The sequence below is a fragment of the Xenopus laevis genome, chromosome 2S (assembly GCF_017654675.1).
Source record: "Xenopus laevis strain J_2021 chromosome 2S, Xenopus_laevis_v10.1, whole genome shotgun sequence".
In the NCBI taxonomy this organism is placed as follows: Eukaryota; Metazoa; Chordata; class Amphibia; order Anura; family Pipidae; genus Xenopus; species Xenopus laevis.
Genome location: NC_054374.1, coordinates 149,938,217 through 149,951,868, shown reverse-complemented (window position 1 = coordinate 149,951,868; position 13,652 = coordinate 149,938,217). Strand labels below are relative to the sequence as shown.

Below are 13,652 nucleotides of genomic sequence, written 5' to 3'. Positions count from 1 at the left end.
CCCTCCATGTACCATCCCCCCCTTCCCCGCTATACACACTTCTTATCAGCAGAGTTAAATTCCTGTATAAGGGCTATTCCACACGGGGAGATAGCCACGCGTTTGCGGTCGCGGCGACAAAGCGCCGCGCCAGTCGCCGCGACCGGCGCAGGCGACAGTTTTGTATGGGCGCCTATGTAAAAACGCCTGTGCTAACCACACGAGGCGATTCGCTTTTCAACAGTCGCCTGAAAATGCCTCGCCAGGCTTTTTCAGGCGACTGTTGAAAAGCGCATCGCCTCGTGTGGTTAGCACAGGCGTTTTTACATAGGCGCCCATACAAAACTGTCGCCTGCGCCGGTCGCGGCGACTGGCGCGGCGCTTTGTCGCCGCAACCGCAAACGCGTGGCTATCTCCCCGTGTGGACTAGCCCTAAGGGCAAAGCTTTTTGCAAGGGAAGACAATTTGCTCCTCTCAGTGCTTGTATTCGTGAGAGCTGCCATATTGTTTACCTGTGGTGGTTTATTCCCCACAGACTGCAACAGCAGCAGAAATTCATTTTTGGGCAACTGTGCTTAAAAACAATGTGGCACTTAAATGGCGGTTCACCTTTAAGTCATTATTTATTTTTTATAGTTTTTAAATTATTTGCATTCTTCTTAAAACTCTTTCCATCTTTTCAGATGGGGGTCACTGACCACATCTAAAAAACAAATGCTCTGTAAGGCTACAAATTAATTGTTATTGCTACTTTTTATTACTTCTCTTTCTATTCAGGCCTCTTCTATTCATATCCCAGTCTCATTCAAATCAATTTGTGGTTGCTATGGTAATCTGGAGCCTTGCAACCATATTGCTGTAATTGCAAACTGGAGAGCTGCTGAATAGAAAGCAAAAAAACCACACAAAATAAAAACCAAATGCAAATTGTCTCAGAATATCACTTTCTACATCATACTAAAAATTAATTGAAAGGTGAACATCCTCTTTAATAAAACTCCAACAGACATAGGAGTGTCCAGGTAACAAATACAAGGCAAAAATACACTAATACCTTTAAAGCTATAGGATTCCTTAACCGGGAACCAGTTACTCAGAAAGTTCTGAATTATGGGAAAACCCATTAACCCAGAAAGTTCTGAATTATGGGAAAGCCACATTTTAAGCAAAGAATTTAAAAATTAATTTCTGTTTTCTCTATAGTAATAATAATAATAATAATAATAATAATAATAATAATAAAACAGTGCCATATACTTGATGGCAACTATGCTGCATGAATCTATATTGGTGTCAAAACGATCCTATTGGGTTTACATAACATTTAAATGATTTTTAAGCGATCTGTATGGAGTCTTATATAAACTATGGAAATCTAAATTACGGAAAGATCCCTAATTTGGAAAACCCCAGGTGCCAAGCATTCTGGATAGCAGATCTTGATTTATTTATTTAAATTTTTTTTTAACATAAGCAAAATTGAGAGAAACCATGAGTCTGCCTCTGACTCGTAGGGACCATTTCTCCACCCCTGCTTAGGCTGATAGAACCTTTCAATCCATTCACTGTCCCCAAAGCATCATTTTCCAACCTCACTTTGGCTGGCAAAGATTTGCAACTGCTCCCACACCTTCTCCTATGTTTAAATGATTCTGGGACTTGAATTCAGTCTTTACTTAGAGTTTGGTGAATACATTGGCTGGAAAGCAGAGGGGCTTCAAGTCCTAGAATTATTTAAATATGGAATAAGGTAAGGGAGGGGGTTGCATGACTTGCAAGGCAAACAGGTTGGAAAATGATGCTCTGGAGTCAGAGGTAGGCTTATCATGGTTTCCCTCAAGCTGAGTAACCAGGTTTGTGTATGTAAAAAGGGAATATATACAGTATAGACATTTTTGCCAGTTCAAATAGAGTTTATCCACCTATTTTCTATGAGGTCATGTGAAAATTCTCCACTAGCTATTGTGCCGCAACCTGCCACACACTGCCGGATTGCTGCCGGTACTCGCCTCACTGCAGGATTAAGGTTTCAAATATAAATTCACATGCATTAGTGTACAGTAACTGTATTAAGTTAGGAGATATCCTGGTACACTGCATTTGGCTTTGCCCTGTAATACAGAAATTTTGGGAAAATGTACAGGGATACTGGAGATCTTTAACTCAACGGACAGCTCCCTTTTCTTTATTATGGGTACTTTTTGGGATTCCCCCTTCACAACTAAAGCTATCACGATCTGAGAGTCGCTTAGCGGACAGACTAATGGCAGCATCTAGAAAAACTATTCTTCATCATTGGCTTTCCCCATCGGTGCCCCCACTTTCGCTAGTTAAACAAAAACTTCACTATATCTTTCACATGGACTGGCTAGAAACCACTACGAATAAAGAGGAATACACAGAAAAAAATTTTTCGACCTGGATGACATACATATCCTCACTCCCCACTCATACTAACATTTAACGATTTACGCGTTTCGACATACCACGTGGTTTGATACAGAACTGTTACTCAGCAACAACGCAGTACAAGACACAACTCAATATATACAGAATTTTTATAGATCACAGACACAGAATCGTCAATCACCCCCCAGGAGTCACCAAATCTGCTCTCCACAAGTAATCTATAAGCGACAGGGGTGATATTTTGGGTATGGTCCTTAATTCCTCTAAATCTGCCGTTTGTTAGACATGGTAAAATCGTATGAATATCTTGTTCAGTATCTATATATGTTAAGCTATGTAATTTATGGCATTTCCTGTTGGTCTTCCAAATTCCGAACAGATTATTTATATACTTTGTTTAATTTTGTTTTGTTTTTTTCTTTCTTTTGTGAAAATAAATAAAAACATTTATTTAAGAAAAAGTTAGGAGATATCTTTGCTTACAGTTGTGCCACCCTGAACTGTGTAAGCGCAATGCTTAAGCATGGCAGGCAGCTGGCTGCACACACACAAACAAACAATGGAAGGTTTTGCCGAGATCCTTAATAACAATGTTTGCCGACTGTGATGCACGTTGTATGGATCTGCACCTCAAGGTGGCCTGAAAATGTCAAGTAAAATAATAGTGTCGCTTTCTCAGCCATTTCCTCCTTTTGTGAGATCATCTGGAAGCACTTACTAATATTAGACGCCATAATTGGTGTGTTTCTTCTAAACACCAGGGCATTGCAATGTTTTTCAATGCCCAACATGAGAAGCAGCTACTGAATGTTTAAACCCTTTATTAAAAAACCTAGACCCCCCCCCTCCCAGCCTAGCTGCTACCCCTTTTTACTTACCCCTCGGTGCAAATTCAGGGATCGGAGTTCACGTCAGCCATTTTCCGGGTCTTCGATAATCTGAGAATGAGACTGGCGAAGCGAGCCATGTGCATTAGGAGCAATTTCCCGGTTCGCGACAACTGCGCATGTGCCGAAATTGACGGAAATTGCTGAAGCGCCAGAAGAAGACTTGGAAGATGGCTGCAGTGAACTCCGATCCCTGAATCTGCACCAAGGGGTAAGTAAAAAGTTAGGGACATTTGCCCAGGGTTGCAGCTAGACTGGGGGGGGGGCGGTCTATGTGGGGTAGGTTTTTTTTAATAAGGGGTTTATTTCTCCTTTAAGGGAGACAAAGGGGAGCTTGGGTTTGCCAGGATATTTGGATCACTTAAAGGATAAGTAAACTAAAAATAATTTAATGTAAAATTGATGTGGGTGCTATTCTAAGCACTTTTGTAATGTTCATTCATTATTTATTTATTTTTAATTCCAAGATATTAAGTGATACATGTATTGTTAATATGAATTAATTTTGTTACAACAGCGCCACCTGCTGGTCATTTTCCAACCAGTCTGACCACCAAGTAGTCAAGGAAGTTGTCAAGAGGCTGCTCTGATGTTCTGCTTAGGAAAAAAATTAGAAACGTTTCTCGAATCTTTGTTAACCCTGCTGAGCAGAATCCCTTAGTTTGGCAGCTGTTAGAATTGATACAATAGTTGGTAATATTCCAGAGATGCTGCTAAGAAATGGATCAGCTAAATGTTGCAAAATTGTAACAGTTCAGAATCTGCACCTGAATTACTGAGCTGCCAGACTCAAACACCAGAGACAGGGACATTCAACTCTAAAGTTAGATTTTGAAAAAAACTGTAAAAAAAAAAAAAAAAGAAATAATGGAAAGTAATTGAAAAAAAACTTTATTTCTGGGGAACAATCTCAAAACAACTGAACTGAAAAAAGTGTTTGGAAGGTGAACAACCCCTTTAAGCAAGGATTTATGATCAATTAGACATTTAAAAGAGAATATTTATCAGCATACCAAAGGGAAATGTGGTAACTGGGGCTGTTTTATGAAATTATTGAATAATTGGAAGGCGTGCCATAGCAGTTAGGTGCGAACAAGTATTGCGCAGCGATATCCCCAGAGAACAATGCAGAGTCAGGGAAATGTTTAGCACGTTACAGAAGCTTGAGGTAATTTGTTATCCCCAACACTAAACTGTCAAGAAGTAGTGTGTGGATATGTTTCATAGCCAAATGTAAATGGCCATTATAATATAGAAATAATACCAGTTAACACCAGACTTTCACTTTGGCTAAATACAGTGGTAGATATCTCCCTTCCCACCAAACTGGCACCTTATTACTGCCTGCCCTATACCAGGGTTCCCCGAACTTGTATTACAAGTGAGCCACATTCAAATGTAGAACAAGGTTGGAAAGCAACATAAAAATTCAAAAAGTCCATAAGGTGCCAAATATGGGCTGTTATTGGCTATTTGGTAGCCTCTATGTGGACTTGCTTACATGAGTCCCAAATTTGGCAGTACACCTAGTTTTTATGTAACAAATGCTAGCCAGTAATTCAAAGTAACACCTGTTTTGAGTCCACTGGGAGCAACATCCAAGGGGTTAGAGAGCAACATGGGCCACTGGTTGGGGATCATTTTCCTTTACTAAACTAACCATTCAGCAGGAGAGAATGGCTGCCCCCCCCCCCAGTAGCCCCTTCTGGCAGTTAATCAGCCAGGTTCCAGATCCTGTCAGGACAAAGGTTGCATTGGCTCATTGATGCGGCTATCGCCCTGAAAAACTGCAGACCTGTCATAACGATCTGATTGTTTGGCCGCAGTGCAAAAAGATTGGATCAACCTTATGTCGCCAACCTCAAACGTGGGCATATCTGGGAAAGATCTGCTCATTTTGGTCACCTTAGCAAAGAGCGGATCTTTCAATGTATAACAAACCAGGGAAATTTTGGCATTTGTCTATATCTTTCAATGTATGGCCACATTAACTGAGCCTAAACATTCATTTTAAAAGCAGACATTAAGGGGCAGATTTATCAAGAGTCGAATTGAAAATTCGAATTCTCACGTTTTTTTATGGTCAAAACTGTCAAATTCGACTAGGGAGTTATTCAAATTCAATTTGAGGTTTTTTAATAAATTCGAAATTTTTCATACTCTGGTCCTTTAAAGAACTCGAATTTGACTATTCACCACCTAAAACCTGCAGAATTGCTGTTTAAGTTAATGGAAGTGGTCCAGGGATCAATTTTGTATGGTTTGCAGCCTTCCTGACATTCTCCAAAAAAAACTTGAATCAAGTTTTTTAAATTCGAATCAAATTCGATTAGAATTCGATTCAAGTTTTTGGGTCGATTCTATTCATCAGAGCTTTAAAAATTCAATTTTATTAATACAATTTGAATGAACTACGAGTTCATGGGAGTTTATGTGAGTTTAAAAAGAAACTCACATGAATTCTAAATTCGACCCTTGATAAATGTGCCTCTAGGCTTTTGAAATTATCTTCCTACCCTGCAACCAACAATGCCGCCAGAATTGTAGCTGCTGACTTCAGCTCATATTAGTAACTGCCGCAATTACATATTAACAAGAACCATTGAATCCTGTGGCTGTTATACGGCTATCTTGAGTCCAGAAAACACAGACATCCCCATGGGAATACTAGGGAGATTATGGATTTTAGGTTTTTGATCAATCATCCATACCCTTGATGCACCAATACCTTTAACTAAGCACACGGAACAGAAGAGCACAGATACCAACTGCCTGTATGTAACCTAAACAAACAGGCTCAGTAAAGAAAATCAGGTCCTCAAGCAAAATAAAAGTTCTGTACATTCTGTAAAGGAATCACAGTATAATCCCACTGCCCTTACATGAATGATGCACAAAGGTTTACTTACATTTTACAGTAAATGTTATCTACACCGGGACTGGTTTGCCAATAGCAACCAATTAACAATTAGTTTTATACAGTGTACTACAGGGTGGGAAAGCAAAGACTTGACTGTTTGCACTTGTTCAATTTTAGGGATGCACCCAATCCAGGATTCGGTTCGGGATTCGGCCTTTTTCAGCAGGATTCGGATTCGGCCGAATCCTTGTTCCTGCCCGAACCGAATCTGAATACTAATTTGCATATGCAAATTGTGGGGAGGGCGGGATTTACCATGACTTTTTGTTACAAAACAAGGAAGTAAACCAATTTTTTCCACTTTTTCCTTCCCCGCCCCTAATTTGCATATGCAAATTAGAATTCGGATTCAGGATTCGGCCGAATCGTCCATGATGGATTCGGGGATTCGGCCGAATCCAAAATAGTGGATTCGGTGCATCCCTATTCAATTTAGAGCCTATATTGGTAAATCAGCCCTTATGTACAGGCATTCATATACACACTTAGCAGTCAGTTTCTTTAGATGCCAATGAACTTGTCAATATGTTTTTGGATTGTGGGAAAAAGCCCAAAACCCACACACGACCGTTCCCTGGCCAGTATTAAACCAAAGACCTCATCTCATCAATTTCTCAGCTCTTTTTCAATAGTACAGGTGTGGGAGCGGATATCCAGTATGCTCTGGACCTGGGGTTTCCAGATAATGGGTATTTCTGTAATATGAATCTTCATACCTTAAGTTTACTAGAAAATCATGTAAACGTTAAAAAAAACCCAATAGGCTGTTTTTGCTTCCAGTAAGGATTAATTATATCTCAATTTGGATCATGTACAAGGTACTGTCTTATTATTACAGAGAAAAAGGAAATCATTTTTAACATTTTAATTTTTTTGGATGAAATGGATTCTATGGATGATGGCCTTTACGTAATTTGGAGCTCTCTGGATATGGGTTTCTGGATAATGGATTCTATACCTGTACAGCAAATCTCAATAGACAGAGCTTTTAAAACAAACACCTGCTGTAAACCACACCTACAACCATCCATCAAGCATCCCCTGGTATACTCAGACCCACAAAGAAGCATCACTGGTCATGGGCTAATAATTCAAAGCCTGACTCCCTTACAAGTCCAATTTAGAACCTATGGGGCCCTGAAACCCCCAAAGTTTACAAGGGCCTTCCACAGGTAGAAGGAAGAAACTTGTAATAAGACCTTTAATAAGGGTACCTTACTTAGTGCCTCTACAGACAAGTGTTTGCCGTTGCACTCCATGGCAATATGGGAATAATTTCTGCCTCTCATGTAGCCATGTGTAATTGATGTAGTTCTGTGGAACACCTAAAATTCAAGCAACAGAACACCAAAGAACAAACACCCAACGTGTAGGGGCCATTGGCCTATGAAGGGGCCAATATTGAAGATTACATTTTCATTTTTCACCTTCTTATGTCTTTCTAAAGCAGCTGGGGGGGGGGGGGAGTCCCTTCTTAAACAGTTCTAAATTGATACAATTAATTGATACATTTCTTATCTTTAAAGGGGTCGTTCACTTCCAAACACTTTTTTCAGTTCAGTTGTTTTCAGCTTGTTCCTCAGAAATAAAGACTTTTTTCAATTACTTTCCATTATTTATTTTTTTACAGTTTTTTCAAAATCTAAGTTGAATGTCCCTGTCTCTGGTGTTTGAGTCTGGCAGCTCAGTAATTCAGGTGCAGACTGTAAACTGTTACAATTTTGCAACATTTAGTTGATAAATTTCTCAGCAGCATCTCTGGAGTATTAGCAACTATTGTATCAATTCTAACAGCTGTCATTAATGAAACCTAGAGATTCTGCTCAGCAGGGACAAATATGAGAAATGTATCAACTAAATGTATCAATTTAGAACAGTTTACAGGGTTGGCGACCCCCCCCCCAGAACTGCTTTATGGCTCTTACAGAAGAGCATTTGAAGCTGCGCTCCCCTGCGTTCCGGTTTTGTGCGTTCAGCCACAGGGGAGTGCAGGAAAAGACGCATTTAGTTTTTTTCAATGGGGCTGTACTCACACAGGCGCATGTAGGCGCCGAACGCAGGAAAAATGCATCATGTTGCATCTCAACCTGCGTTCGGCGCCTACATGCGCCTGTGTGAGTAAATTAGTCTGTAAGAAGGTGAAAAAAAGACACTACACTTTAATATTAGAAAAATGGTGACACACAGAAGATAATTGGAAAAAGTTATTTCTGGTGATCTATCGGAAAACATCTAGTTGTTTGAAGGTGAACAACCCCTTTAACCATGCTGAGCAGAATCCCTTAGTTTGCCAGCTGTTAGAATTGATACAATAGTTAATATTCCAGAGATGCCACTAAGAAATGAATCAACTAAATGTTGCAAAATTGTAACTGTTCAGGGGAAAAAAAAGCCGTTATTTCTGGAGAACAATCTGAAAACAACTCAACTGAAAAATTGTTTGGAAGGTGAACAACCCATTTAATGACACCAATCACAAATCTGAGACTCTAGGCCTGTGCCACAGGGTACTTTCCATTACAGCTAGGGATGCAACCGAATCCCAATTTGTTCAGTATTTGGGCAAATCCAAGCCTTTATTAGCAGGATTCAGGCAAATCCAAAAGCATGGCAGAACCTAATCCGAACCCTATACATCTGTAAAAATTTGCTGTGAGTGTCAATTTTTGTTTGTGCTACGTTAAATATTTAGCTAAATCGGTTTCCCAGGATTCTGGGTTTTGGCACATCCCTAATTATGGCAACGCCATCTTCAATCGTTTGCTGAGCATATTCACAGTACAGCTAAGTGAGAAACATTACTATATTGTTTGTTTTTTGTTTTTTAGAGAGAATTGGACTAGTACCCACACTGGGTAGAAAGGTGATTTTTGACACTGTGGGGTACCTAACAAATTGGTACACCCTTGTCCGCAAGTTACATCAAATGTTCTGGTAAACTTATCTTGGAACACTGCTAGAAGGACACAAATCCCAGGCAAATCTACATTGTTGGCAAAAACAGGGCGATTGTGCCATTCTGTGAGTTTTCGAATTATAGCACATTACAGGTATGGGACCCGTTATCCACAATGCTCAGGACCTGGGTTTTTCCAGGCTTTTTTCTGTAATTTGGAACTCCATACCCTATGTCTAATAAAAATAAATAATTTAAACTTCAAATAAACCCAATAAGATTGTTTTGCCTCCAATAAGCATTAGTTATACCATAATTATATCAAGTACAAGATACTGTTTTATTATGGCAGCGGAAAAGGAAATCATATTTTAAAATTGTCACCATTTGATTAAATGAAGTCAATGGGAGAGGGCCTTCCCGTAAGCTTTATGGATAACTGGTTTCCGGATCCCATACCCGTTTTCGAGCACAGAACATCAAGATAAAGTGAATAATGTGGCCTCCTCCATTGTAAAATATAAAGGACATTATAATTCACCAATGTATTTCATGATCACAAAGTGCTGTTATACAAGCTATGGAAGTGACTTCTAATGTCCTCATATTATTCTCAGCAACAACAAACTCTGTTTTAGGCTAAAACAACTGTAATGCAGTTTTTGGTCTTTACAGAACGTGCATGTCTTGCCATTCTAAGAACATCACAATGTACACTGCATGCAGAATAGTTGGAAATTGTATGGTCCCAAGCTGAAATTGTTGGGAAGACCCTTTCAGAGTAAAGCAACAACAAACGGCAAGTAGCCAGGCTCACAAAAATGGGGTGAGAATCTCAGGAGTATCCCATTTAGATTTCAAATAACCGACGACCATTAGCACAAGGAGGAACAGGAGACACAACAATGGAGGGCTAAGTGTGCAATCAGTTTGGAGGAATATGGAATAAACAGAAAAGGTTTTTATCTGAAACCAGATGTTTGAGGTTTTTAGGTCCAAGCACTCTTTGGAATATAAAATGTGTTCACCCCTGCTTATAATAACATTACAAAATAAAAACATTATTGTTACAGGCTTCCTAATATAGTTTCAAAGCACAACAAATTCACTTGGGGTGCAAATTTGTAATACTATCATTAAAAGGGTTGACTACAAAAAGTGCTTTTATACAGGCCATGGAAGTGACTTCTAATGTCCTCATATTGTACAACAGAGGGCACTTTATTTATTAGAATAAAAAAGTTTCAGTGAGTCATGTGACAGAAATGACCTAACTAAGTACTGATTATTATAACTGATGGTGGTAACGAGACTGTCCAACCTGTTGCATCTGTAGAAGTACAGAGAGAGCCCATTCTGTTCCTTGCCAAGCTGCTAGAGACTCAGGAGGTGAAAGGTGCCACTGGTGAGATTGATCCTGCTGCAGAGCTGCCTGTAATCTCCAGTGTGACTGTCTCTGAGAGCACCCCGGTGAGTGAGCCACCCAAGGGAGAATACTGGCAAGGATACAAACGTGGGGCCCCAATCTGAGGACCGGTCTTGTGCATGCTACGTGGGAGCGGCTGCTAAATTCCAAAGGGAAAGGTACTTTTGGGAAAGGTAGTGCTACCTGGGGTATAAGAGCTATGGGGAAGGGACATTCTATTGAAACTGAACTGTGTGGTTATTCACCCCTTCCAGAGGATTGGGACTTTGATAATAATACGGACTGTGTTGGAGAAACAGTCAGGTACCTAATAGTGAGATAGGTAGGTCCCACGTGTCCGCAGTGCAGGAGTGTATTGTGTATTAGATTGCCCAAGTTCTTTCACTACTGTTTTATATAAAGTTTATATCTGATTCATTTGCAAACTGTGTTTTATTTTTCCTAGTGGAAATCCCCTAAGATGTGCTCCTCAGTGTTCCATAGGCGGATATCAAATAAAGCAGCAGAACTTTGTCAGTGTTCCATAGGTGGAGGCACTGCACAGTAAATCCCAGTTCTCAGTACTTTTCATATGCAAAAGGGACTCAGGGCCCATGGGATTGCCAAGGGTATATTTCTATTTAGAGACAGTAAGGGTTATATCTATATCTATATCTATATCTATATAGATATATAGATATATATATATAGATAGATATATATATATATATATATATATACACACACACAAACGGAGAACAGGCTGCCTATGAGAAGGGAATATTGCATATTTAGGATGCAGCAAAATATCCGGACATGACAAGATGCAGTAATATGAAATTCTGTTTTTTAATTCCTCATGAAAGTCACAGCCATTAAAGGAGAATTAAAGCCTAACTAAAGAAGTAGCTAGAAATGTTGTACATTATGTTTTGAGCTTCTGTACCAACCCAAGGCAACCACAGTAAAGATCTGTGTCTCCAAAGATGCCCCAGTAGCTCCCCATCTTCTGTTCTGCTGATTCACTGCACATGCTCTGTGCTGCTGTCACTTACTGAGCTTAGGGACCCACTCACAATATACAGTACACATAGAATAGAAATGTCACTATCTGTAATTAATACAGATAATTACTACATGGCAGCACAATTAGCATCAGCATTTAATAATCAGTCCTGTAGCATCAGCTTATATTACAGGGGAACCTCATTTTCTGCTGGATAATTAGTGACAACCCCTAAGCTTAGCTTCTCAACAGCTGCTCAGAGCCCACTGAGCATGTGAGTGTCACAGACACTTTCCAAGATGGTGACCCCCTGTGACAAGTTTGAAGTCCTGGATCATTGCTGCTATTGACAAGCTGAAACGTCAGGTTGGTGCAATAAATTCGGTACATCAAATATGGTATTTTTAGCCACATTCATTTTTAGGGTTTAGCTCTCCTTTAAGCTGTTTATGTGGCAGCAGGAATTGCAGACAACAGACTTGAAGACAATCAGAGCCAGTCCTGCACCAACAGTCGCTGCTAATCCCCCATGTGGCTTCCCAAGTTCTCCTGCTTAGCAACTACTGGCGCTCATTTGTTACCGATGTCGAAAAAAGTAAAGTAATGAAAGTGCTCGTGTGTCTCAGGCCAATAAGAACTCAAAGCACAAGTGAACCCCTCAACCTGTGGCTCCACAGATGCTACTGCTGCAGAACTACGAGCTCACACAGACCATGGCTATCTGGGGCTTCTGGGAGTTGCAGTTCGACAAAAGCTGTTAAGCCTAAAGCAGAGGTATCCCAATGATACAACAAGAGCAGTCCACGCATCACCGGTACCGGAACTAACCCTTCTACATACTATTCCCACAAGCACTGCTCATATGGCAACGGGGCAAATACTACCAACCTGCTTCTTAAACACATCCCTCAGTTTATTCCCGAGTCTGCTTTACCCCATTAAGCACCCACCCTGGCCCATTCGGGCCCCCGGCTCACCATTAAAACTTTGGCAGCGCTCTCCAGCTGGGCGATCACTTCGCTCGCACCCAGCGCCGCCATCATGGGCTCTGTTCAATGACGCGCCACGCGGTGCAGTGTGGGAGAAAGCGGGGAGCAGAGCCAATGGCGCCACTGAAGGGAGGGGGCGGAGCTTCGGGAAAGAGATGAAGAGTCGGGATTGAAGGAGGGCAGATGGGAGGGTCTGGAGAGTTGTTGGTGAGGGGACAAGTAGTGACAAACTGGGCAATGAGGGTACAAGGAGGAAAGAGTTGGGTTCTGATGGGAGTATGTGGTGACTAGAGTTTCCAGGTCTAATTTTCAAAACCAGCCAAAGTCAGCTACAAAACCAGCCCAAAACTAGAGGCACTTCAAAAGTAGCCCAAAAATAGCCCAATATGTGCAGTAAAAAAAAAAAGAGTCTGAAAATAAATATATGTGAAAATATGGCTTTTTAAAATTTTCAACATTGTTTTGCAAATTTTTCCACAAAGCAAAGATTCACCCCCGTAAGACCCTAATTCATATACAGTTTCAATAGATATTGGTAAAAACAGGCCAACCTCTAGGCATTTTGGTGGTCAGCAGATCTTTGCTACCAAAATTGCCTGAAATCGAGGAAAGTCACCGGAAAATGCGTGACTGGAGACTGGGGTACAGAGCCCAAAATGTGGTAACTCTCAAGTCTTCTACACAAGTCAATCCTCATTGCATTCTGGGTATTGTAGTCAGGGTTGGACTGGAAAAAACCCGGTTGCCTCGGCCCTCATGGGCCCCCGCCAGGCCAAACCACCTCTTCCGATCTAGCCCTACAAAAAAACAAACAATTTGCGGCGTCTTTTGCGCATGCACGGCATCGCAGTAGGGGGTCCAGAGGGGGCCCTGAATAGGAGTAACGGTGGGCCCTGGGCCCCCCTGTCCGACCCTGATTGTAGTCTTATATTAAACTTGGCAGTTGGCAAATTATTAAATAAAAACTATATTACCCAACATGCATTGGGAGGCACAGGCTTAGCACATTAGGGCAAGAAAAAACTTTGCATGGTTTCCAAAGTACAAACCAGCCAAAGGCCCAAAAAGTAGCCCTAATACGTACCTTGGCTAGTTTGTACTTTCAAAACCAGCCTAAACTTTAAATTAGTAGCCCAATTTGGCTGGAAGCCTGCCAAAGGC

The 13,652-nt window shown here is 40.8% G+C and overlaps 1 protein-coding gene across 1 annotated transcript in view; it reads right to left on the bottom strand.

Moving 5' to 3' along the window:
- The window catches only part of xpo4.S (exportin 4 S homeolog), a 100,661-nt gene extending 88,046 nt beyond the window's left edge, over nucleotides 1-12,615 (bottom strand). The window contains exon 1 of the mRNA XM_018250288.2: nucleotides 12,480-12,615. Coding sequence (XP_018105777.1) covers nucleotides 12,480-12,545 — 66 coding nt within the window. The 5' untranslated portion in view covers nucleotides 12,546-12,615. The remainder of the gene's footprint in view (nucleotides 1-12,479) is intronic.
- Between the last annotated feature and the right edge of the window lie 1,037 nt (nucleotides 12,616-13,652).